This window comes from Papilio xuthus, unplaced genomic scaffold (genome assembly GCF_000836235.2).
Source record: "Papilio xuthus unplaced genomic scaffold, Pxut_1.1 DF827680.1, whole genome shotgun sequence".
In the NCBI taxonomy this organism is placed as follows: domain Eukaryota; kingdom Metazoa; phylum Arthropoda; class Insecta; order Lepidoptera; family Papilionidae; genus Papilio; species Papilio xuthus.
In genome coordinates this window covers 6,632,329-6,657,957 of record NW_013530969.1, presented here as the reverse complement: position 1 = coordinate 6,657,957, position 25,629 = coordinate 6,632,329, and the positions used below count along the sequence as shown (strand labels likewise).

At 32.4% G+C, this 25,629-nt stretch overlaps 5 protein-coding genes across 8 annotated transcripts; 2 read left to right on the top strand and 3 right to left on the bottom strand.

Moving 5' to 3' along the window:
• Positions 1-686: 686 nt before the first annotated feature.
• Srx (sulfiredoxin) lies at positions 687-2,674 on the bottom strand. The gene is made up of 3 exons (XM_013311395.1): positions 2,530-2,674; positions 2,008-2,135; positions 687-1,277 (listed from the first exon to the last, which is right to left on the bottom strand). The coding sequence occupies exons 1-3, from the start codon at positions 2,579-2,581 to the stop codon at positions 1,068-1,070; spliced, it is 390 nt and encodes a 129-aa protein (XP_013166849.1). The 5' UTR covers positions 2,582-2,674; the 3' UTR covers positions 687-1,067.
• Positions 2,675-3,649: 975 nt separating this feature from the next.
• Positions 3,650-8,980, bottom strand: exd (PBX homeobox extradenticle). Of its 4 annotated transcripts, none has more exons than XM_013311644.1 (9): positions 8,528-8,980; positions 8,256-8,408; positions 7,290-7,468; positions 6,930-7,030; positions 6,515-6,665; positions 6,310-6,406; positions 6,041-6,109; positions 5,456-5,659; positions 3,650-5,205 (listed from the first exon to the last, which is right to left on the bottom strand). In XM_013311644.1, the coding sequence occupies exons 1-8, from the start codon at positions 8,781-8,783 to the stop codon at positions 5,478-5,480; spliced, it is 1,188 nt and encodes a 395-aa protein (XP_013167098.1). In that variant the 5' UTR covers positions 8,784-8,980; the 3' UTR covers positions 3,650-5,205; positions 5,456-5,477. The 4 variants fall into 4 exon arrangements, with proteins under 4 accessions (XP_013167098.1, XP_013167099.1, XP_013167100.1 ...); XM_013311645.1 differs by having other exon boundaries at positions 7,290-7,450; positions 8,528-8,979; XM_013311646.1 differs by lacking the exon at positions 6,041-6,109 and having other exon boundaries at positions 8,528-8,979.
• A 309-nt stretch (positions 8,981-9,289) lies between these two features.
• On the top strand, positions 9,290-11,805 carry GlyRS (glycine--tRNA ligase). Its single transcript, XM_013311524.1, has one exon. The coding sequence runs from the start codon at positions 9,397-9,399 to the stop codon at positions 11,590-11,592; it is 2,196 nt and encodes a 731-aa protein (XP_013166978.1). The 5' UTR covers positions 9,290-9,396; the 3' UTR covers positions 11,593-11,805.
• Positions 11,806-12,077: 272 nt separating this feature from the next.
• LOC106117290 (pre-mRNA-splicing factor 38B) lies at positions 12,078-14,713 on the bottom strand. Its single transcript, XM_013311523.1, has 7 exons — positions 14,542-14,713; positions 14,345-14,473; positions 14,083-14,207; positions 13,731-13,866; positions 12,919-13,132; positions 12,491-12,655; positions 12,078-12,342 (listed from the first exon to the last, which is right to left on the bottom strand). Exons 1-7 carry the CDS (start codon positions 14,555-14,557, stop codon positions 12,144-12,146), a joined length of 984 nt encoding a protein of 327 aa, XP_013166977.1. The 5' UTR covers positions 14,558-14,713; the 3' UTR covers positions 12,078-12,143.
• Positions 14,714-16,513: 1,800 nt separating this feature from the next.
• On the top strand, positions 16,514-25,146 carry Surf4 (Surfeit locus protein 4). The gene is made up of 6 exons (XM_013311546.1): positions 16,514-16,686; positions 18,068-18,229; positions 22,109-22,210; positions 22,871-23,101; positions 24,250-24,429; positions 24,707-25,146. The coding sequence occupies exons 1-6, from the start codon at positions 16,636-16,638 to the stop codon at positions 24,791-24,793; spliced, it is 813 nt and encodes a 270-aa protein (XP_013167000.1). The 5' UTR covers positions 16,514-16,635; the 3' UTR covers positions 24,794-25,146.
• Positions 25,147-25,629: the final 483 nt, after the last annotated feature.

Here is a 25,629-nt window from a genome sequence, read left to right as displayed (position 1 = left end):
TTGTGTAAAAAGTAAAATATAAATAATTTTCGAAAAAGGTTTCAATAGACTACTGTTTTGGATTTTTTTTTTTGCATTATATAGACAAAACGCAATTATTATGTAATATGTTTTGCAATCTGTAATAGATTTTTTTTACAGAATGGCCTAAAGTTTTAAAATAACACGCACAGATTTTGTGATTTTTTTTGTGTATGTTTTTAAATATTATTGGCATAAAAACGTAAAGTTGCGCTATTGTTCTAAAAAATAGGTTTGTGTTCATTTGTTTGAGCGGAAGAAGCGGTCGAAAGGGTGATGATAATGTGTAAATGTATTTTTATATTATTTATGTATTATGTTTGTAAATATAATAAAAAGAAAAAAAGCAGCATATCTCATTGTTCTCTAGTTGGATAGGACGACTCCAAAATAAATACACGGTTGGAGAAATCAAACTTTGTTTTATTTTATAACCAAATAACAATTAACAGAATATGATGATATATAGTCACAATTACGTATATTTATTACGTATACAAAAATATTATTGTAAAAAAAAAATCTTATACCAAAAATAAATAAAGGCATTTGGAATATGCATGCACATTTTGGATTTAAATATTAATATGTTATCATTATTCTTAATTTGTTCTCTTTTTGATTTAAAATAAATTTTTGATAATTACTTTTTAAATACTGCAAAATTATTGTTAATTACAAATTATCTTTTTAAATACTAATTGGCAAAATTAAGTATATGGCCTTGCGTAAAATACCTAAATCTTTTTCCAATAGAGGTTTATATCGTAATAATTAAGAGTAATTAATACGTCATAATGTATTTTAAGAAGAAACGCTGCATTAAATAACAATTACTTCATGTATTTCTTCATTACAATAAATATATTTATTATGCCATAGATATAAACACATCTAGATGGGAGCACTACATACAAATACGCTCAAAAGCGAAATTCGTTTTCGAAATCTATTTGCTGCATAAATAAACGTGGCCTAAATATACATACAACTATCATTTATATATTTGTTAAAATACAACAATAAAAAAACTTAACACTTAACATTTACTTTAGATTAGGCGTGCTGCTGCCAAGATATGTCTGCAGGTCAGTGACAGTGGATTTGATCAATTTTGCTGGTATGGTGGGTCTGTTCAGTCTCTTGTACGCGGCGAAGCGATGGCAGCCGCCAAAACTATAGTAGTAGTTACCACCTTCTGTGCCCTTGATCCATAATACATCTATTGGAGGTACTTTACCATCCTCTTCTTCTTTCTAGAAGTTAATTTTAATTTTATTGATATTCGCTTCCATCCTAATTAACATCAGAATGTAAGCGAAAATTTTCATCACAAATATTTAGTATGTACAAAAATTCAAACGTTCAATCGACCTACAATTGACATTGCCTAAAGTTAATATTATTACAAAGTCAATTTACGTAAGCAATACACAAAAATACTGTGTGGAATCGCTTTACCTGAATGCTAATAAGCTAAAATAATATTATGAAGTGATTTTCTATTTAGCCAACTTTTGATGCGTATAAAATCAAAATAAAACATTGGAAATTATACAAAATAAGTTTTGAAACATATCTAGTGTTAGGATATCATTGTGTGGTTTGACCTTGCAACACTTCTTTATGGTCTGCGATTTTATGTCCAGGGATCAACTGTATCAGGAAAACGAACAGATTCTAATCAATCGAAGTAAAGTGATTTTCAATATAATATTTCTCAATAGATAATGTTACAAACAGCGACACGATTAGATGTTGTGCAGCTGCTGCCGGATCGAATACATTACTTTGTGAACAAGGAAAGTCTAATCTAAAAAATCGTGGGGACCCCGTTTCTACAGCATATTGGAAATCAATAAGTATTGTATAAAAAATTATAATTATAAAAATAACAAGTCGTGTTCAACGATAGAATAAAAAAATCTCTAATTAACTCTACATAAAACCGACTAACACATTTGCTTCTATAAAAAAAATGCTTACTTGTATAGTTTCCATCAGTGACTGTACTTTTTTTTCATCTAGTTCCGGAATGAAAGGCCTTGTGATTACGGAAATTGGCACATCGTGAACTTCCTCTATGTATGCACTATGTATGCTGGTCATTCTTGCTGCAATACAAGGCACTTGTTAAGAATTTAATTTTAAAGTAATTTTTAAATTATACTCAATGACATGCGTTTTATTTACAGTTGTATTATTTTAAAGAAGTATTACAAAAGTATTGTTTTTAATTTAAACCTTTACAAGGGTAACCAAAGCGGATAAAATCGTTCTAATTTTTTTTTTAAATTACGGTTTTCATTATGACCAACACTCATATCACATAATCTGTGGTCCTATTCCACAAAAATTGATCTTTTGTTATGGTAATTCCACAAAAAAATTATTAAAGTCGAGCTTAGTAGGACTACATCAAAATGTTTTCCTTATTATTTATATCATGTTTCGTCATCTACTTTATTGGTTATGTATTACAATTGATATGGTAGATTGTCTACTTACAATTTTGTGTACTTGGCACGATTTTAGTTAAAGCATTAATAGATCTTAACATTACAAGTAAAGAATATAAAAAAATAATACAATGAAAAGAAAAATACCGCTCTGATCTGATGTCAACACGAAACTGACTCGACAACGACAAACGAGTCATTTTCATTGAATGCCTGTCGTGAAGTTGCTTACTCACAGAGTTGAAGGTCAAGACAACGCTGATAAACATATATACAAACAAAATAGTTTTTATTAAGTTATTGTTTTTATCCAAAAGGAGTGCAATTATTAGAAGGGATCGATAACATTTGGTTAAACTCTCTGGATAACAATAATTACTACGTAAGATTGCCACCTGTGCGTTTGTCCCGAATTCTCGGGCTACGGGTTTGTCTTCGGGTTAGTGTCTAAAAAGGCACTGGATGTTTTTTTTGTCGTCCGCTAAGGATCAAAGGCGGACATTTATAAGGGAGTCAAAGGTTGACAAGAGGTCACTGTTCGTGCTTCTAAACGTGGTAGAGGACTCAGGCAGTTTAAAAAGTCTCGGTCCTTTTCTCATATTTTTAAGTCACGAAACAATATGATAAATAGGGAATTTTGTCAAAAACAAAAACATTTTGTTATCGATGTGACTTGTTTTGCATGTATTATCATAATCACAATCGCTATCAATGGATAATAAATGAACATATCACGTAATCGAATTCCAAATATATTTTTGAGCTATTGTTACTCAAAAATGTAATATTATGGCACCGCTAGTGGTAAATCTATCTAATAATTAGCGATAACAGAAATTTAAAGACTTTATCTATTTTATTGAATTAAATACAATAAAATTTTTGTCCAAATACACTTTTATACACCAACTTGAAATAGAAAGGAATAATTAGGTGCAGTATGTTAGTTTTTTTAGCACTTTAGCATGTTATCATCAGAATCTGTAAGTGGTTAAACTGTTTATCCTAATCTCAGCTAAATTAGGAAGATAAAGCTTAAAAATGTGAAAATTATTATGAAGGTGTACTGGATGGATTAGCAATTTTAATGAGCGTGATAAACATTCCATTCTGATAGAATGAAAAATTTTCTGACGATGTTCAAAGGTTTTAAAAATAAAACAAAATAGTTAACTACACAAAAATGTATTTAAGTCAATCTGATGGTCGCAATAACAATGAAGTCGTCGTATACATGTTGCGCACACCGCCGCATGCGCGTGCGCAGCTCCACACCGCCCCCAGCGCCCGCGCCGTACAACTTATAAGTACACACTGGCGCAATATTTTTGTATAGTCGACATGGCGGCGGTGCACTCTCTGCAATCGGTAGCAATTTTATTTAAATTTTTATTTAAAAGTTTTCAAATTTCATCGTATACTGTTTCAGATATCTTGATTTTAGAACACATCAACTTAATTCTATATAATATAATATTTTTTTCTCGTAATCAAACTATTCACTAAGTGTTATTCGTATTTCATTTGCATTTCGTATTACATTATTCGTATATTCAATAAGAACGATGATAAAATAATAACTTATTTACTAAATACATGAAAATATAATATATAGTAGAAGCCACTAAGGTAGTACCTCATAAAAATATAACATTTAGTTGTGACGCTAACAACGTTACACACGTGCGCGTCAGTTCGCTGCGAACGAAAAGTGGTTAGTAAAAGTAAAAGATTGATAAAAAATAGCTATTGTTAATAGGACACCATGATTAAGACGAAAATACTTCGTGTGCGTAAACACAACCGTTTCTAATAAAATATTAAATTGCACACAAAACGACCCTCTCCCCGTCTCAGCCACTACATCACAACGTTCCAACACTTTACAGTAATTTTAAACAATTTCTTACATTTTTTTATTTGTAAAACTCAAAATATAAGACATTTAACTAAACAATTACAAAAGTATATAAAAATTGTGTTTGTAAAAATTAACAATATTTAAAAATTATATTGTTCACATAACACAAGTTTTCACATTTCATATGCAAAAGTTAAAGACTTGATAAATATTCAGACCAAAGAAATTGTTTAAAACATATGTAAAATGGTTTACATATATACTTTAGTCATTCGAGGATCAAACAGCTGCAATCACAAAAAGACAGGACACAACTTCACTTAAAGTTAATTCTCTACTAAAATATGCTTACATCTATCGTATATTTATATCCACCGTCGTATAGTAAAGGTTAGTGAACGTAGAAACAAGAGATCCCGCCATTGACGTAATACTGTCAAATCCAGCGAAGCATAACATTTTTAATAAATCACTGATCTGTTCAGAAATAATACTTTAAACTGCGTATACATTGAAGATATATTAAATAATACTATATATTCATTCTATAACTTTGTAAAAATGAAGAAATCACTTCGAAAAGAAGTCTTTCAAGATCAATTTGTTTAGAATCATTTTAAAACAGCCTTTAAGGTTAGTTATAGTAAAATAAAGTTACATAATATAAAAACAATACTGTGTGCACCAGTCAAATAGAATACAGGGCAAATTTAAGTTCCGTCCAAAAATATTAGAGCTAAAATGTTTCGTAAAGTTCATAGTATACATAATGTCCTAACCGCTAAGGCTCACTAGATATAAGTAAGTTACGTAGTAAATGGCAATTCTGTGGAAGCTGCACGATTACATTCGCACTCTCGGGCCCTGCAACAAAAACATTTTATAAAACTACCAATTCTAATAAAAATGTAAATTTACATCTAATCTCATAAATGCGAATAAGTTCGAATGAATGGATGTTTGAAGGTATCTCCAGAACGGTTGCATGAATCTTGCTGATATTTGGCATACATGTAGATCTGTTGTAAGAACGCATAGGCAACAAGTTCATTTTTTTTAATTTAGCGCGGACGGAGTCGAGTGCGACAGCTAGTACAAAATAAATATAAATAACCTTTAATAGAGCTCAAGTAGAGTTAAGGCGAGAGATCCTGGTGCATGGGGTCGTATCCCATGGCGGGGTCGTAGCCGGGCTGCGGCGCGTCGTAGCCGGGCGCGGGCAGCGAGTAGCCCATGCTGTCCTGTGTGGGCGCCGGAGACATCATGGGCGTGGCCGTGCCTGACGCCGCCCCCATCGAGTACGGTGACGCCCCCGCTGCTGCAGACAATAACGACCTCATCAATCTTATTATATTTAGGTTTGCCTCGTTAACGAAGGCCTGCACATCATATTTTATCTTCTACGAGGAGTTTTTATGGGGACTAGACGGGAATATAAGCATATTAGATTAAAATAATGTATTCTCTTTCGCTTGCTAAGGTTAAATAAAATTTAAATAATTAGATGGCTGCCCTGGGTGCCAATACTATTATATACCATATTTACAGTATACATATTTATGATTTTAAAATATATATTTTATAACTTTAATGTATAATAAAATCTATTTTGCATTATACAATGTCTATTTTTTTGTTTATGATTGGGGGTGTAGATGTGATAGAGATATCAATAAGGACGTAAATAATGATAGTTTACTGTAATACGAGGTGGGTCGGGCCGGAGGGGAGCTAGCATCGCGCCTGCACGCGCCAATCCAAGGCAGGTCTGTGTGCGGAAACCATAGTGTACAGCGCGTCATGTCATCTATGCTATACAGCTATTGACTATAATATGTCAAACATGACGCGAATAAAAAAAATTCTAGTTGGGGGAGAAATTTCGATACATTTTTAACATTATAATATTTAAATACCCGCGATAAAGTTATTGTTTGAGTATAAATTATTTATGAAAACAGTATTTACCCGCTGCTTTCTTAGCCGCGTACAGATTCGCCTCCTCCTGAGCCTTGCCGATGTTCTTCTTGTAGCGAATGCGCTTGTTGCCGAACCAATTGGACACCTGGGTACAATATAACTTTTAAATATGCAATCTTAAACAACCCAATCCACCAAAGGTTCGCGGAGACTTATTATCGGAGTACAAAACCCACTTTGGGTGAATAATAACCTGTGAGACAGTGATGCCACACTTGCGGGCCAATTCCTCTTTCGCCTCTTCACTGGGGTACGGGTTTGAGAGATGAGAGTAGAAATATTCATTGAGGATCTCAGAGGCCTGCTTGCTGAAGTTGCGTCGCTTGCGACGGGCGTCTAGGAATCTGGAGACGGATTATTTTGTAAATATTGAGATGATTAATTTATGATCTAAGAAATAATGCTAGGAACTATCAAGGAAGCATAATTTTTTTTTAATATTTGATTTGGAAATTTTTTGTGTTGTTTAAGATTGTTTAGTAGCAAACTTTGTTTAATGTGAATTAATAGTGAATATGACCAAGCGGTGCATTTCATAGTATCTACTAATGAAAAATGATTTTGATATAATTTTACACATACAATATTGCATTTAATTTTGCACTTACCGCGATCTCAGTATCATGACGGCCTCACAAGTGGACTGCTTCAGCTGCATCTGGATAGAGCTGAACTTCTTGTGAATTATTTGAACCATTCGTTCAATTTCCTGTACGAAAATAAAGAAAATTGAAAAACAAATAAGCTGTTTCATTTTATTCCCTTCCTTTTCTAATATAACCTTCTCTTTCTTATATAAAAATCTCTTAAACATATGAGTATGAGAGAGAATACAGCGATGTGTAAATAACTTCCGCTATGGAGGAGAATCCCACATAACTAACGCGTCCCCCACGGGGCGCGGAGTATGCATAAAGCATTGCCCTCTGAAAAAAAAAGGACATAGGACACAGAAATTTTACACATACCTTGGGTGTAATTGGCCTGGTGCGGCTCTGCTCGCGCAGTAGATTCATGACGTGTGTGGTGAACTCGTTGCAGGCGTTCTCGTACTTGTCTAGCTCCTGGTGGTATATCTGGCGGATCTGGGCGAGCTTCGCGCGATAGTCCGAGTGCTCGATCGCGTTATCTGCTTGAGCCACAGTGCCTTAAGTTGCAGCAAATGGGAGGACAGAAAGAGTTACATGCAACCTCCATCCCAGTATATGTTAGTTAGCCACTTGCAAGGACTACTACATATTAAACAAGTCAATATTAATTTTACTATTTCCCAACCATTTTTTCAGCATTGTGCTAATCATGGTAAAGTTAATTTAATACATTTTTTGATGTAAAAATATTTAAATAGAAATTATCATAGGATAAAAGTTATTTGTTTTACTAAGAAAAATAAGTATTAAGACTCATAATACTCAAATAAACAGTGTTGTACACAGCCTATATTTGCAAAAAATAATTTGTAAACTTTGCATTTTTATTATAAAACAAATAACATATTGCAAATGGCTATCATATTAAACCAGTTTAAATTATTATATACAATTAATCACTATTCAATTAACTATCTTGTGTCAAAGAAAATCACTACAAATTTTTTAACTTAATCATGCCAATTTAATCAACCATGCCCAAAAAGGTGCAAGTAGAAATAGAATATGCCAACATTAAGCACCAAATGAAAAATATATAGTGTACTTATTATAAAATAATAACATAGTCTTATGAAAAAAATCAGTAACCATTATCATTTTAAAATGCCCATAAGCTATATCAATGATTTACCACATAGGAATAATGCTAAAATCACTCATTTCTCATTTATTTATCTGATTTACTATATTTTTTTAAATGTAACAATAATGACCTTTGGATAAACAATAGCATGCACCTAATCCAACACCAACTATTAATAAGTTAATTAGGACAGTGTTTACCCCACTCGCCAGCGGCGGCCGACGCAGAGGCTGCAGCACCCGCACCTCCACCCTTCTCAGGCCCCGCAACACCCTCTGCTATCAGCATGTTGTCCAGCCGCATCAGCTGCGGGTCCGGAGGCTCCTCCTCTTGAGTATTACGAAGTGACAGCACTGCACATAAATTATGTACTAAGTTACTGATTTAAATAAAAATGAACAAAAAATACTTAATATGTTAAATGTTTTCTTTTTTTTTGTTAAATTAAACTCAATACACAAATAATGCTTACCCGTTTTCTCCTTAATTTCACATAGCACAGAAAACAAGGCAGGTTTCATTCTATGACAATTTAGTGTGTGCTTCCTTGCTTGGGCTTCGTCAAGGCTCTGGTCGGTAATATTCATGATCTGTTGTAGAATTTCTCCTATGTCCTGTTTACGAGCCTCACCCTCTCCCGCCGTAGGGGCACCTTCCCCAGACAGGCCGTAGCCCTGCGGTCCCATCAGCCCGCCGCTATGCGCCATCATCCTGTTTGGATCGTCCATTTCTCCTTGCTCAGTTCATAAATATAACTAAACTTACACTAAATACGTATACTGTTTTGTACGTAGTTTAAAAGGCTAGTTTGAAATAATTTATAAAACTAGAACAAATAAATTTTTGCTATACGAAAACTACAGCTCGTTCCTATTCTTTAAGAAGCTATAAAATGGCCGCCTTCTTTGTGCTGTCAAAAATGAGATATTTGAAAAAGAAAACAAATAATTAAACTATCCCCATCACGCTTTATCTTATGATAATTGTATGCATTGATTTAATGTCCGAAAGAGATAGAGCTAGTTCATATATTGCCAGTGTTATGTTACATTTAAGAGCTAAAAAGCTATTAAAACATTATAAAAATATTTATTTTTAATACAACAACCGTTTATTAAAAATACTTGTTTCGTTTAATTCAAGATTATATTAAATTAGGTACAGTGCGAAGTTTGTTATTTATTTCTTATCGTATAATGGCATTTCCAAGATCAGCCACGTATAAGTCACTGTGACATTTGTCACTTAGAAACTTCATCACCGAACACCGAACACGCGATTGCTTTGTCACCGGTTTAACTCCATATGTGATCAATAAATACATCGTTTCTCACGTAATAAATGAGAAACGTTATATCATTCGTCTATAAATGTAGTGTATTTAGTAAGCGCATACCATCTGTTCAAGTTCATTGCAAGTTATTTTCTAGCGAGTGGGGCAGCAATAAACTTCACCGAAAAATAAAAATTCCTAATCCTTTACGAGAAAGAATTATGGCTGATCCAAAAATCGAAGAAATTTTAGCTCCCCTGAGAGCTAGCGTCAAAAGTCAAGGCGATCTTGTTAGAAAATTAAAGGAAGAGAAAGCACCAGAACTAGATATCAAAAAAGCTGTTGCTGAATTGAAGGCTCGTAAGAAAATACTAGAAGACAAAGAACTAAGCCTTGCGCCTAGCGATGAAATATTTGATCGAGCAAAAATGGAAGATCTTATCAAAAGAAGATTCTTTTATGATCAGTCTTTCGCAATTTATGGTGGTATTACTGGCCAATTTGACTTTGGCCCAATGGGATGTGCTCTGAAAAGTAACATGATTCAACTGTGGAGAAAGTATTTTATCCTTCAAGAGAATATGCTGGAAGTTGACTGTTCTATTCTAACCCCAGAACCTGTTTTGAAAGCTTCTGGTCATGTAGAAAGATTTGCTGATCTTATGACTAAAGATGTGAAGTCAGGTGAATGCTTCCGCTTAGACCATCTAATTAAGGCTCATCTAGAAAAAATCAAAAGTGAGAAGAATACAAAAGCTGAACTCAAATCTGAAATAGAAGACATCTTAGTGAAGCTCGATGGAATGAATGCAGATGAAATGTCTGCTCTAATGGAAAGGTTCAACATGAAGTCCCCCATAACAGGAAATGATCTTACTCCACCCATAGAATTTAATTTAATGTTCAACACCCAAATTGGGCCTTCAGGTCTAGTGAAAGGATTCCTGAGGCCAGAGACAGCACAAGGTATCTTTGTAAATTTTAAACGCTTATTGGAATTCAATCAAGGACGTCTGCCATTTGCAGCTGCACAAATTGGTAACTCATTTAGAAATGAAATATCTCCTCGCTCAGGCCTCCTCAGAGTCAGAGAGTTTACTATGTGTGAAATTGAACACTTCTGTGATTCAAAGGACCATCCAAAGTTTGATTCTGTGAAAGATACAAAAATGCTGCTGTATTCTGCAGACAACCAGGAACAAGGCAGGCCAGCAGAAATTATGACAATTGGAGATGCAGTGGCTAAACATATTGTTAATAATGAAACTCTGGGCTACTTCATGGCCAGGATTCATTTGTACATGCTGGCAGTTGGCATTGATTCAAAGAAGCTGAGATTCAGACAGCACATGGGTAATGAGATGGCTCACTATGCATGCGATTGTTGGGATGCAGAATGTCTCACTAGCTATGGATGGGTTGAGTGTGTGGGATGTGCTGACAGATCTGCTTATGATTTAACTCAACACACCAAGGCTACAGGCATAAGACTTGCTGCCGAGAAGAAACTACCAGCTCCAAAACAGGTTAAAGTAGTTGAAGCTGTTTCAAACAAAGCTGCTATTGGCAAGGAATTTAAGAAGGATGCCAAGATTATTAATGATACTTTAGCAACACTAGAACCTGCAGCCTTAGAAGAATTAGAAAATAAGCTTGCAACTCAGGGACATTATGATCTTGTTACTCCAAATGGGTCTTTCAAACTGACCCCAAATCTTGTTTCTGTCAAGAAAAGTGAAAAGACAGTTCATGTAGAAGAAATAATTCCAAGTGTGATTGAACCATCATTTGGTATTGGTAGAATCCTGTACAGTATATTGGAGCATAACTTTAAAATGAGGGATGGTGATGAACAAAGAACTTACTTCTCACTTCCACCAGCAGTGGCACCAATGAAATGTGCTGTGCTACCTTTGAGTGGCAATGCTGAATTTCAACCTTTTGTTAAGGAATTATCGAAAGAGTTACTTTTGGTTGATGTTTCTCACAAAGTAGATGATTCTTCTGGTTCTATTGGGCGCAGGTATGCCAGAACAGATGAATTGGGGGTTCCATATGCTATTACAGTAGATTTTGACACAACAAAACAACCACATTCTGTAACTTTGCGAGAAAGAGATAGCATGGGACAAGTGCGTCTACCACTGGAAGATGTCTCTGCTATTGTAAGGGATTTAGCAAATGCCAGGATCACTTGGAGCGATGTGGAAAACAAATATCCTAAGTTTGAACAACAGGAGAACACTAAAGGCGCAGCAGCTTAGAATATGATGAAAGAATTATTTGCATAGCTGTTTTAGATCTTGAGTAATTTATTTCTGTTAGGTATAAGCTGAAATGCAGATACTAATGTAACAATTTCTTGTGCAATAGCAATTACTTTGATGCTACTATCTCTTTTGTTATACAATACAAAATTACATTCTTGATGTAACATTAATTTACAAATTTTATTATAATAAATGCTGAATTGTAAATTCTTTTGTCTTTTGTGTAAAAACAAACTTTATAGTGTAACTTCTTTCTATTAATAATGCAAATGTTAAAATGGATAGATGGATGTTTGATAGAAGTTATCTCCAGAACCGCTAAAATAATTTCGATGTTATTTGACCTAAATGTACAACATAGTCTGGAAGAACACATAGGCTACCAAGTTCTTTTTTAATTCGGTACCGACTGAGTCACGGTCGATTGCCAATCTTTTATTAACTTCTTCTTAGAGGTACAGCGAAATGATAGAATAAAAAACATTATTACTAGTTTTATTTGTCAATTACACTTTTAGACCAAATTGAAAGATTTTAGCGTGGTACTATCTGTAGCGGCGGTCTCTGGACCGGGAGCGCTGGCGGTGGCGGTCTCGTGACCGGTCGCGGTGCTTGTCACGTCGGTCTCGGTCTCTTTCGCGCTCTCTATCTCTGTCCCTTCTATCTTTGTCTCTCTCGCGCTCTCTATCTCTATCGCGGTCTCTGTCTCTATCATCCCGTTTTGCAGGTCTGTCTTTTGAGTATCTGAAAATACATTTTAGAAATTCTTTATAAATGCTAATTTAACAACTACTATTTTAGTACTCATATGATAACATCAATGCATACAGAATGTTTTACAGGTTAAGGGACATACTATTCAAAGTTTCAACTCATAAATTGCTGAACAAACCTGTCTATATCGCCATAATCTCGTCTATCCCTATCATCGTGCTCGCGGCGATCTGCCTCCATGCGGGAAGAGCCGTAGCCTGCTGCGCCGCCCCCGCCACCGCTGCCACCTCGGTACGTCGCAGTCGGCTTTGATGCAGACATTTGCCTGTTGTGCTCACCCATCCTACATTTTTTTTTTCACAAAATTATAAAAATGAAGCCAAAAAAATTTAATACAAATAAGTAATAAACTCCTTCATAAAAGTTCATAATTTGCCACTGCATAGTAAAGGAAATATGAATTGGTATTGAATCCATTTCTGTTTCATCTGTAATTCAAAACAGCACACAACAGCAAAGGAAAAACAAATCATAGTTCACCATAATATTAGTTGACAAATATATAAATGTAAAATAAATTATAAAGAAGATAAATTCTATACCTACTTCTGTTCAATTTGTTTCTGTATTGGGACGGGTATTCTTGGGAAGAGTGTGCTGAACCAGTCCAGTTTGATCAGCATCTGCCTCACCAGGGCTCCGATGGTGGTGGGGCCGCCTCCGCCGGCGCGCGGGTCGATCTCCTCCTCATCGTCGAGGTAGTCCACATACCAATCAAACAGGTCCGCTGGTGGCTGGGTGTAGCGAATGTACATAAAGCCTGTTTTAAATCATATAATGTCATATATTAATTTGTGTTCAAATTCTTACTCATAGATATTGATTAAATGACGATTACTTGACCAATTACAATATATTCTTAGGTTTTATAAATTAGGAAAATATATATTCTCTTTTGTATATTGCATGCTTTGATACACAACTTACTTGCAATTTATTGAGCATCCCTGTTGTCAGATGTCCAGTAGAAATAAAATTTGATTTGACTACACAATATTAAATTTAAAATGCAAATACATTAAATGCAACACAATTTTTTAAATAAAATTAATTATTTTCATGTTCTCAATTCTGTTAGTAAAGGCTCTATGTTTTGAAAACATGTCAATTTCAGTTTAATCTTATGAAGACATATTATATCTTGTGTTAAACAACTTATTAGTTTGAATTTACAGCAAGTATACTATAAATGAGAGAGTTAGTTTAACTCATGAAATCATAGAATAAAATCATCTTAATAGGAAAAACATGTGAACCAGAAAAGCTAGATAAAACTAGTTTTAAGTGTTTCATCATCCTGTTATATTTGAAGTATAAGCAGAAACATAAAAAATGGGCATGTCAAGAACCATACCTACCGAGGGCTCTGATGTACGGTGAGTCTGTGTGCTGCAGCAAGCCATTGACCTGCTTACGTGTGAGACGCAGAGTGTACAGCTTGTAGAGCAGGCAGAATGCTGTGGACACTATGCCACCAGCACCCACTCCTCTGACCTGCCGTAAATATATACAAAATACAATATTATTATAATAATCTTGCCATTAAAGGATATTTAAGATTTCTATTATATGGTAAAATGAATGTAATACAATTATTCTTTTCATTATTATTCCTCACTTCATTTAATATACATTCTTGCATACTTTATTGCACTTGGCAATGCAGACACAACAAACGGAGGTGAGGAGCAAGGCTTATGACATACTCACGCCGCCACACATGCCCGTCTGGCCGGCGGTCTTGCGGCTGCCACGCTCCCACGGCTCCAGGTGCTTCACCTGATAGTAGATCTCGTCCACCACCTCATGGTATGTCTTCAACTTGAACAGATGCACTGGGAACAACATTTCATATTAATATTCTAATTATAACTGAAAAACATGTTTAACGACTTTTGTAAACAAACTAAACGTAAAACAATAATCTTGACGTGAATCCAACTCCTGTGCGTTAGTATGTTTGCTTACCTACCTTTGAAGTAGCTAGAACCTTGGATGTTTGCTAATATTAAAGGATTCAGATTCATAGTTTGTTCATTACCCCATATTGGTAATACATTATGTTGTTTGCTTGTTTTCGCGGGTTTCTGGAGGTTGCACTCTGGAAAATGGGTAGTTTTAGTACAAACAGTTTACATCGACAAAAACAATTCCTGACCTAAAACATACCTTCGTTTTCCGCCATTACAATATATATGACTAATACTTAACATTTAATTAAGAACCTCGAAGATAAAAGCACCATTAGCATGTTTTACTTCCAAGAAATTCCGTAATTTTACAATGTAAATTGCATGGATTACGGTCACCAATTTGACACGACACGATGTGACAGGCGAAGCTTTTTTCATAGATAAAAATATTATTTGACAAAATGGCGACTTGTGTCTATGGATTTTGCTTTAAATATTTTTATATAATTTCTTAGTAAAAAAAATACCCACTCCTTTTATAATAACTGTCCGATGTATTTTTTTATTACAAGACAAATTTTAAAATAACAGGCAGTAAATGAGTAGTGGTTTACTTTTCGATGTTACTGTCTAAACAATAAAATTGTTTGTGTAGGTTATAGCACCACATCAGGTTAATTCTGCAGATTCCTAATACATCAATAGCCCAGTTAAGGCTATTTATGTGTAGCTTTAAAAGAAAACTTACTACACTGAACACAACCTCTTTGATAATAGAATAGTGATTTTACAAATCCAGTAACTAAAGATAATGTTTGCATAGCTGTAAATAAATTTAATTTCCATTATTGACACAAAAGAGAAACAAAAATTGGTGGGTACTTAATTTAATCAAATAATTACAAAACTTATAATTAGTTAAGTCACTTATTGGTAATATAGCTCCAAGTTCATTCCATCATGGATTTCATCTGAAGTTTTTCTAAGGAAATTAATTTTGAAACCTTAAACAAAAAAAAAACACAAAGGTCATTTTAATTAATGAGAAAAAATGTTTTACATTATCTATTATAGCTGATAAAATTAAGCATTTTAAGAATTTCAGCTACTTCACCTTTTACTTTTATATTTAAATCTTGCTATCTTTCAAGTTGTAAAATTGTATTTGATTAGACTTGAGAAACTGAACAATAATTTATGATCTGCAGATCAGCTCAGGGTTCACATGTGTGAAGCAGGTCAGCAAATTGGCTCACAGATCAGCACAATTTGTACCAGCATAGAGATATGAGATATGACCTGCAGTTTGTGCTACAAGCTGCTAGTCACCATACAGCTTGCAATTCTTTTACACACATAGTTTTGAACTCAACGGTTCACGTTTATGAGAGCCGAGTCTTTGAACCAGTTCAGAACTGCCCATGGATAAAAATGATAAAACATGGAAGGCACAAGCATGTGTGATATGTAAAATAATACAAATTTATGAACTACTTATAAACATAAACCCTTATGAAGTATAAATTGTAAAAGGATACAATCAGATAACTTGATGTGATCTTTAAATACAGTGTACCATTTCTTCAATACAATTTTATCGTGCCTTGTTCCTGTTTGTGCAGCGATTAGTTTCTTCAAGTCTCCCACTGTGTCATCTGGATTACATTTCACTCTTACTTTTTTACCTAAACGATCATTACATGTAACTTCTAGCATTTTCTCTTACTAAATAGGTTATCTTGTTTCTGTAAGATAAGTTCAAATTATGATTATGCCTGAAATACGACAGCATTTTTGTTGGTGTGTAACAATCCACTCTACTTTAATTATACCTACAATTTCTAATATTGAAAAAGTTAACCAGATATTGTTTCGGTTCCTAGAATTCGATGTTGATGTTGATTGACATATGAGAAATTTTACATTTTTGGCAACTTCACAATTGAATTGACATTTGACAACGACAGAGGCCCGCCCCAGAGCCCAAAGAGAAAATATCAATTTTGTATACAATCTATAAGCAACAACTCTTTTTATAACCTGTGGACATTTTGACAATGATTTAATTAACTGAATCAAAACATCCGGTAAGTTTGTTTATTTTTAACAAAGTTTTATATTTTAATTAGATATATTTAACAACAAAATTTATGTCACATAAATATTATTTTTTATTTAATATTTTTAGATGATAACACGACATTTATAAGAAATTTTGTTTCTGTTAGGAGTTTGCTTTACAGGAAGTAAATCCAACTTTCCACACGTCACTCGAGATCCGACCAACAAGTTCAACGATCAACGACAGTGAAATTTCGTTTAGTGATAGTGTTGTGCCTTAATAGTGAAAATGCAAATTCCAAATGAATATGTGTCCACTGCGGAAGATGTGGCAGATCAGGTAAAATTATGTTTAATTACTTGTTAGATCTTATAGCAATTTAAATTTAGAAATGTACTTAACATTTTACATGTCACGTCACCGAACAAGTTGATGGACTGGTGATTTTATTTTTCCTATTAAAATACAATAACTTCGAATTTCGCTATAATTTCTTATGATGAGCCCACGAAGCATATTGTATATGTTAGTTATCAGTTATTTTATAATTTTCGATACGTTTGTATATGTCTTATTTCTCCAAATCTCATTTCAAACTTTTTCAAATACAAATATATTATGATCTGATTTTAATGTTAAATGATAACATAAAAATCAGTTTAAATTATATTTGTTAACTATAATACCTGATTCCTGATTCTAAATACGTCAATGTCCTTTTTAGTAAGGTATCAACATTAAAATTATTTAAATTTCTATTTAAATAAGCAGAAGGAAATGTAATAAGAATCTCATATGACTTTGATTTCTTGTTATCTTTAATATCCTTTCACTTTTCAAATGTTACTATGCTTATGTCCATACAGAAAACTCAAATAATATAATGTATAAGATTAGTCATTAACAGTTGATACAAATCGATATGAATATTATAAAGAGGAAAGATTTGATTAATTGTTTGTTTGTTTGTATGTATTAGGCTCAGAAACTATTTACTGATTTAAAAAATCTCTGTAGTAAAGCAATACAATCCCTGGGTGACATTTATTATACTTTTTTTTTATTCCAAGTAGACAATGTCCAGGGCAAGTGCTAGTAATATATATTTCTTAATACCATTGGCTAATTTTAGAATAACATTATCAGAATATTAAAAAAAATAGATCTAATTGCTAAATATTACAATGATAGTAGGTAGTATGGAAAACCATTTTATTATTTATTTTTTTAAAACATAGGTAGATTTATTACTTATAACTAATACTATATTATGTAATTTATCATTACAATATAATGTTGCTTTTGAAATGTAAGCATGAATGTAATTTTTTTTTCAGATAACAATATTGTTATCAGATGACTACTGTTGTAATTGGTACTCATTTAACTTACATAAATTAATTTAATAAAAGCATTCTATAATGTCATGATATTGTAAGCAGACATGGACTTATGTTATGTATGATTTTGGCATACTTTTTAAGCTCAACATATTTAATTAGTTGAAGGACTTATTTAGTGTGTATTTTCATAATTAATCAACACTTCAAGGCTTCAGTCATGCTGTTTAAGTGTTGACCATACTTTTTAATCAAATGTAAATCAACTTTTGGAGGAGTCTTCAGCTTTGGACAGTTACATTAAGAGTAACTTATATAAGTTACAGATGAGACTGCATATTTTATATTCAAATGACTAAATAATATATTTTTCTTCACAGGTTATACGTAAAGGCAAGAATGTGTTACCAACAGTTGCACGACTGTGTCTCATATCCACATTCTTGGAGGATGGCCTCCGGATGTGGTTCCAGTGGTCAGAGCAGAGAGATTACATGGACATCTCATGGGGGTGCGGCAAGTTCCTTGCAACCATGTTTGTTGTGAGTTGAGAGTACATTTGAAGATATTTGTATATATTTTAGTGAATAATATACTCATTACATACATAGGAATTACAATAGTTATGGGATCCCTTGAGAAATGTTTTCTCTGGTGGATAATTCCTATTCATATAACCATAGTGGCCTTAGGACTGTCATCTATGTTTACATATTGGTAGGTTTTTGTTTTTCTTAATATCATCAACACAAATACAGACAAGCCTAGATAAGGCAGAGTCTAAGGACCGTATCATTTTTCTATCTTATAGGGGTTTCTCGCTTATTCATGTTCGCTGGTACTATTCTAACTGACAATTACGTAACAAACAAAACAGATGAGACGAGAAGTAGTTTTTATGTATAGTAACATGACAAGAATGATTTTGCTATTATCTTATGTTGGAAATCATAATGAATTGACATTTTTATACATTGCAAAGATACTAATATTAATTTATTATAGTCATGAAATTTTCTATATTCTATGAATTTTAGCTACTCTTCAAACAACATTATTCGTAATTCGTATATTCGTAAATTTAAATTATAATATAGCTTTTTAGTAAAAATTGTTCTATTTTTTTTTTGTTGCTTGATACACATTGAACATAGAATAATTATTTTGGATATGTTCAAATTATTTAATAAATAATTTGAACATATCCAAAGCATCAACCTTATGTCTTATCATCTAATTAACATAAATACATATAAACTTTAAACATGCTAATTAGTATGTTCTAATATCAATATAGTCAATCATATGCAGTTATAATTGTACTCTGCATCTACAGAATTTGAATCATATTAGTGTACAATGTATTCTTTTAAAAAATTCAAAACAGTCTTGCATAAAACCTTATTCAATTTTAATCTTATTTAAGTGTGCAAAATATAAATAAGTAAGAGTATGTCTATATCACAATTTTTCCACTTAAATAAATTTAAGTGTATTAAATATTAAACCGCGCTGGGTAAAAAAAAAAATAATTTGTAGCCTATGTGATCTTCCAAACTATGTTCTACATCCATGCCAAATGTAAGCGAGATCCATCTGTTCTGAAGATACCTTCCAACAAACATCCATACATCCAAACATCGCATTTGTAATATTAGTAAGATATAAAAGACTTTACCGAGTATACAAATTAGCATATGTAAAATATATTGGGTCTTAGTTTACCGAATTGGATGGTAGAAAAGTATTACAATCATTATGTAAATGGTTGAGTAATCGCGTTGTGTCGAGATACGTGGTCGTACCGCAGCTCGGCTACAAACTGGTTGTCGCTTGAACGTGTCTGCTCTGCTACACAAGGGCCGCACTCTCACGTAACATCCAATATTACGTTATGCTACTGTAAATTGATAGTCTGTGGGCATTAGAGAAATTTATTTTATCTTACTTATTACTAATATAATGAGAAAGTTTGCGTGGATGTAGCCACGTAACTTCAGATTGGCTGAAAGGATCCGAATGAAGTATGGAACAGAAATTTAAACTACAGTTTATAATGACAAAATGCATGGTTTCCTAAGGATAGATTTGTTTTGTTTCTTCTAATAGATATTCGAAAAAATTAAGTGGTTTTTAATGTAGACTCTACTCTAGTCTTCTATTCATACATTTGACACGAAATTGGATTGCTTCCGAGATTTATTCCTAGGTTTATTGTTGCATAAAGTAAATATCGGCTGTTAATATGTAAATATGTTTGTCATTGACTTTTGTAATTGATGTTCCTGATTGAATACATACATAATTATTCATACAATGATGTAGAATAGTTTATTTGTGAATTAGCATATTTAAAATGTTTTTTATTTAACCTTGCCCTATAAAAATAATTTAGTCACTAAAAGAAGGTTAAAAGATTATAAGTGTTCTGTTCACTTGCTTCATTCTAAACATCGATTTTTATAGTTACTTTCTTTGTAAAGAGAAAAGACTTTTTGCCGAACAATGAAATGTTAAGAATGCATTAAGTTTGGCAGCTAGTTATTGCAGAAAGTATGTTGAAGAAAGCGCGGCAAAGAGAGTTTATTTCAATTGTAAAAGGCAACATCTCATTATAGCTACCTGCTAAAAGCGATAGCACCTTACTGAAATAGTTTATTCATGTACCTACCGACTGATTGTAAGCGATAATAATGTGTAAAAACCCGAATTTATTTCATTAGAGCAAGCTCAAGCAGTTCAGCAGCTCAGTGCTAGAGCCCAATTGCATTGATCAGTCTTGAAATATTTACGATAGTCATGCATACCGCTATATTATCTATACTATACACTATATTATCTTTATTTTTATAATTACATAATTTGTGTTCGTGATTTATCATTAGTTTTGTCATTATTGTTTTGGTTTTTTTCTTAATAAAATTACGAAATGTCTATTCGGATAGTATTTATCGTTGATTAATTATACAAAATACAAAAGGTTTTCCATAACACTTCTGTGCACACTTAATGGTATTTAAGATGATTAGTTTATTTTATTATTATACGACATCCGGTATTAAAAAACATTTAATACGTTGATTAATGATTAAACATTTTATCATTAACGAAAGCAAAAAATAACAAATGGCTTATAAATAGTATAATCTGTATAGTTAATTATCAAAACATTTGTCTTGTCTGTTTTGATTGGAAGATTTAATTTTAGAACGTTTTCGTATTTATTTTTTCAATTGTCGTTTGCCAGTATTTAAACGCGCCTTTATTTCGCTATTAGAAAAAAAAATGTAGTGATGATTTGATGCAATCATTTTAGTGGTCATCTACACAACACTTTCTAAATTGCCTTTCATTTATTTTTGTTGCATTTTAATGAATTAATCTGTCATAAAATTACTTCAGTTCCTTTTTTTTCATATAAATGTACACTAAGGGTCACTTAGTGATAATTTAATTTATAATTTATGACCTTTAAAAAAATTGATTTACCTTGTATAGTTAGTAATATACTAGGGTTCAAAACTCCGATAAAGAAAAACATAGATTTAAATGTCGGTAGCGTCACTAACGGCAACATATTTGAAGGCTCTGGGTAGTAAGTAGGTCGAGGAGACTGTGTCACTGAAAGTGAATGTGGCCCGCTCTTCAATTTCACTTGCGCGTCATGCGAATGATATGAATAAAATTTGCGGCTCTACCGATCTTTTACTTTAACTTGTAACCAAATTAATGTATAACAAGTCAATATATTTTTTTTACATATAGAATTCTTGTCCGTAACCCAGTGGAAAGAGGTTTTTCACAATTATTTTTTCAACAATTTTGGTAGTAATATAAAAGGAAATATTTAACTAAAATATAATATAGCAGACAGAAATAACATAATTTGTAGGAAAATTGATAAATAATTTCAGTATAGCGATATATTGATACATTAATTTAAAGAATTAATTAGAGCTTTGTAGTCTAATAAAGCTACATCCGACGCCATGATAATTTTAATTCGATTAATTATTAATTTATTTAAATCGTAAATAAATTTAATATTAAATTCTCGTGGATTAGGAAGTGAGTCGGCGATTATTTGTAATATAATGTTAATAAAATTCAGAATAGTAAAGTATATGAATGGATATATAAAACGTATGATCAATATCTTAATTTTGTATTTAACACCTATTATGTAAATTATATTATCGTAAACACATTTATTTACATTGAATATGTCAACTTATATCTTCCTAACAAAAGTTTGTAACTCAATATATAATAATACGTGTTAAAAAACTACGTATTTTAAAAATAAATCTTTGACTGATGTGTAATTTGTAGTAATTTGTTAAATTTCCTTGTTTAATTACGTTTCTGAACGTGTTAAGGATTGTGTTAAGTATATTAACGACTATTTGTTTTGTTTTCAGATAGTAAATTTAGTAGGTCAGCTGGGAGGCTGCGTGATGGTGCTCGGCAGGCTGAAGGTTGACATCGCTTGTGGGATATTGTTCTTTATCGTTGTACTGCAGGTCATTATTTACTATTTACTTGATGATGATTTGATCGATTGACAATTGATGTCAAGATATTAATTGTTTATTGTTTTTTCTACACCTAAATATTAGAGTATTAAATTATGTACGAATCGCTTAAAACATAGCAAAAATACTTAGATAAATTCGCTAATCCGGTTATAAATGTTAGAATGATAAATACAAATCGGAAAATTTTAAAGATATTGATAGCGGTCTGTCTGGGAATATAAATTAGTGCACCTTTGTTTTTTCCACTGATGCGTTCTTGGCGCGCGTTAATTGTATCCGAGTCAAATGTCGCAGAGATCGGTCAGGCCAAATGCGCATTCAGCTCTATATAAACAGATATGTAAATACGTCCCGACGACTGCGCCCTTCGGTAAGGTCGTTCAACTTGAAATGTCTGCCACGTTTTCTATTGCAAGGTCAAGTTCCGATTTTATCTCTTGTAATCTTGTATGAATGAATGCCGCCGTTCTGTTTACACAAACAAATGTAAAACTTACAACTCGTCAAAAACTTTTACTTCTATAAATAACCAGGCTATCGCTGTCTAATTGTCGCTAAAAGCAGTTTTCTATCACACTTAAAATGCTGGGCAAAGGCCTCATAAGGTTTCGTCCATAATTAAAAATAAAATAAAAAACTTTTCAGACATTCGCATATAGCATACTGTGGGATATGCAGTTCCTCCTACGTAACTTGGCACTGATCGGAGCCCTGCTGCTGGTGCTGGCGGAGGCACGTGCGGAGGGACGCAGCTTGTTCGCGGGCGTACCCAGCCTCGGCGAGAACAAGCCCAAGACATACCTGCAGCTCGCCGGACGCATACTGCTCGCCTTCATGTTCATCACCCTACTTAGGTTCGAAGTGTCCTTCTTGCAGGTAAGATGGCAATATGTTATGTCTCTTTAACCCCTACTAATTTCACCGTCAGGTAATAAATGTCCCCATTGAGGACTCGGCCTACCAACTTACCTACAAAGTCTACCAAGTTTGAGGTGACTGTCATAGTCAACATTGTCTTCTTTTGCCTAATTTGTTATCATTATAGTTTAATTCACCTTCATCAGAGATTATTTGGGTTTGCATTTACAAAACATTCATTAAAACATGTTGTGGTCTCCTCTTTTCATCGTAAAGGGTGAATATGGGTTTTATATTTGCCGAGACCAAAAATAAATGTCTGACGTATATAGGGCATCTATAAATAAACCTGTAGAAACTCATTGTTCCGGAATAATGTCAATTGACATTTTTAATATTCACTGGTTCGTAAATAATTGTATGGGCGTTTATATTTCCATTATATGAATTATGTATGCTCATATTATTTGAAATACCGTGATATTTATATAATGAGATATTTTATTGAACAGTAAATATATAAATAATAAATTGATTTTGCAAATTAAAATTATATTGTAAAAAAAATAAATAATTTAGATGTATACGTAATAGTGGTAAAATAACTTGTAATTTTAATTTCTTTTTTTGCTATATACATGTTATAGCTTTATAATGTAAGGAAGCGTAATTTTGCATATCAGACTATTTAGTTATAAATAAATATTAGCATGTAGAAATTTATTGCTTTGTATTTTATATTAGCTCTGTTTAATGCTTACATAACTTAGGGTCATATAAATCACAAATATGTAACAACAAAGTTGTGTTTGTACTTATATGTTTGTATTTGTTTGTGAATCTTGTAGTGAGAATAAATAAATATTATTATTATTATTATTATTATATATCAATCAAAATCCAATTTATTAGTAATTTAGTTGTAAATTTTCTAAATTTTAATTATTTTGTTTTGTATATATTTGTGTACGTTCTATATGCTGTACTGACACTAATGCAAAAGAAAATTGTAATTAAAAAAAAAGACGGTTAGTTTTTTGATACTGATTAACTTTAATATATAATATTTCAACACATGCAATTGAGTTACAATCTTCTTTTTTGGCACAATCTAGCAGACTATTGTATTACAAAGACATAAATTCAGTGTTATTTGATTGTTGCAGATAATCCAGGACTTGCTGGGCAGCATCCTGATGATCCTGGTTACAGTGGGATACCGCACTAAGTTGTCTGCACTGATGCTGGTGTTGGTGCTCACTGTGCTCAACCTGTACCACAATGCGTGGTGGGCGGTGCCCTCCTACAAGCCGCTTAGGGATTTCCTCAAATATGACTTCTTCCAGGTATGTTCCTTCATAATATGGATTGTTTTAAAGTTAATTATGAATTTTGGTGATTTTTTTTTGTAAACAAACAGAAGACATTTTAATTTTGATGGAACCCTAGATAAAATTATCAAATAATATAGAAATTATGTATTAATTCGTACTACAGTAATACAGCTTTATGACTACAGGTACAGTTTTGTAGTCAAGTTTGAATACTTTGGCAATTAACAGAACAAATTACGATTAAAATATTTGAAGGAAAGTACTTATAAATGATATGCTTGTTTTCCAGACCCTATCAGTAATCGGAGGTCTCCTGATGATAGTGTACTTGGGGCCCGGCGGTGTCAGTATGGACGAGCATAAGAAAAAGTGGTAAAATTGATCTCTACGGGAGCTCAGTGCAATGACATTTGATATTATATGTAAGGTTGTTATTTGGTGCCGTGGCTCTAACGATGATAATTCTCTGGTGTTGTGTAAATACGAGAAATGTACAGCAGTTTGTTGTATGACTGCTTCATAAATATTTGAAAAAAATTATATCGATTGCACTATAATGTAAGCACAATTTTTCTTTTCATTTATAATTTTTTCTTGTTTAATGTCGTACATATTTGTTTATAGAAAATAATTATTAAATAATTGGATTTGTTATGTGTATACATTGTTTAAAATTTTATACAACACAGTTGGACAATTATTTGTAAATAAAAGACAAAATTCTAATGATTTGTGTAGATTTTAATTTCATCCTGAATCAGGTTATTTTTTTTACCGTTACTATTAAATGATCTAATAATTATTCAATAGTTTATATTAAATGCAATTTATACTTATGTATACACATACAAAATCTTTTAAATTCTATAAAAATAAAATTTCGTACCATAGACAATTTATATTTTTTTTGAATATGTATAGGAAACTTAATTGAATCGTATATTATTTAATAACTATTTGTCAACTTTATATAAACTAATTCTGTTTTTATGACAAGTATTGACAAATTTTCCTTTACAAATATGACAATTGGTGTTAAGTTCAAAATAAAATTACCAGCACATGTTTGAGACTGTTTCAAAAGGTATGATTTGACTGACCTGTAATATATTTGTTGTTAAAAATATATAAATGTATATATGTATGTATTGAATGGGCAATTTAGAAATATGACAAAAATATGTAAAGATTGTATTATTTGTTGAGCAGTGA

Excerpts from the sequence above, each read along its gene's own strand:
- LOC106117290 (XM_013311523.1), bottom strand. Across the intron at positions 14,208-14,344 it reads AGGTTCTAGCTACTTCAAAG|TGCATCTGTTCAAGTTGAAG; the intron begins GTAGGTAAGCAA and ends TGTTGTTCCCAG. Across the intron at positions 13,867-14,082 it reads AGACGGGCATGTGTGGCGGC|GTCAGAGGAGTGGGTGCTGG; the intron begins GTGAGTATGTCA and ends TATTTACGGCAG.
- exd (XM_013311644.1), bottom strand. The coding sequence starts at position 8,783 with ATGGACGATCCAAACAGGATGATGGCGCATAGCGGCGGGCTGATGGGA. Across the intron at positions 7,469-8,255 it reads GGCCGCCGCTGGCGAGTGGG|GCACTGTGGCTCAAGCAGAT; the intron begins GTAAACACTGTC and ends CTGCAACTTAAG. Across the intron at positions 6,110-6,309 it reads CGCGGCTAAGAAAGCAGCGG|ACCTGCCTTGGATTGGCGCG; the intron begins GTAAATACTGTT and ends TTCCGCACACAG.
- GlyRS (XM_013311524.1), top strand. The coding sequence starts at position 9,397 with ATGAGAAACGTTATATCATTCGTCTATAAATGTAGTGTATTTAGTAAG.
- Srx (XM_013311395.1), bottom strand. The coding sequence starts at position 2,581 with ATGTTAAGATCTATTAATGCTTTAACTAAAATCGTGCCAAGTACACAA. Across the intron at positions 2,136-2,529 it reads CGTGCCAAGTACACAAAATT|CAAGAATGACCAGCATACAT; the intron begins GTAAGTAGACAA and ends CTTGTATTGCAG. Across the intron at positions 1,278-2,007 it reads CACTGATGGAAACTATACAA|AAAGAAGAAGAGGATGGTAA; the intron begins GTAAGCATTTTT and ends ATTAACTTCTAG.
- Surf4 (XM_013311546.1), top strand. The coding sequence starts at position 16,636 with ATGCAAATTCCAAATGAATATGTGTCCACTGCGGAAGATGTGGCAGAT. Across the intron at positions 22,211-22,870 it reads TCTTTATCGTTGTACTGCAG|ACATTCGCATATAGCATACT; the intron begins GTCATTATTTAC and ends AAAACTTTTCAG. Across the intron at positions 23,102-24,249 it reads TCGAAGTGTCCTTCTTGCAG|ATAATCCAGGACTTGCTGGG; the intron begins GTAAGATGGCAA and ends TGATTGTTGCAG.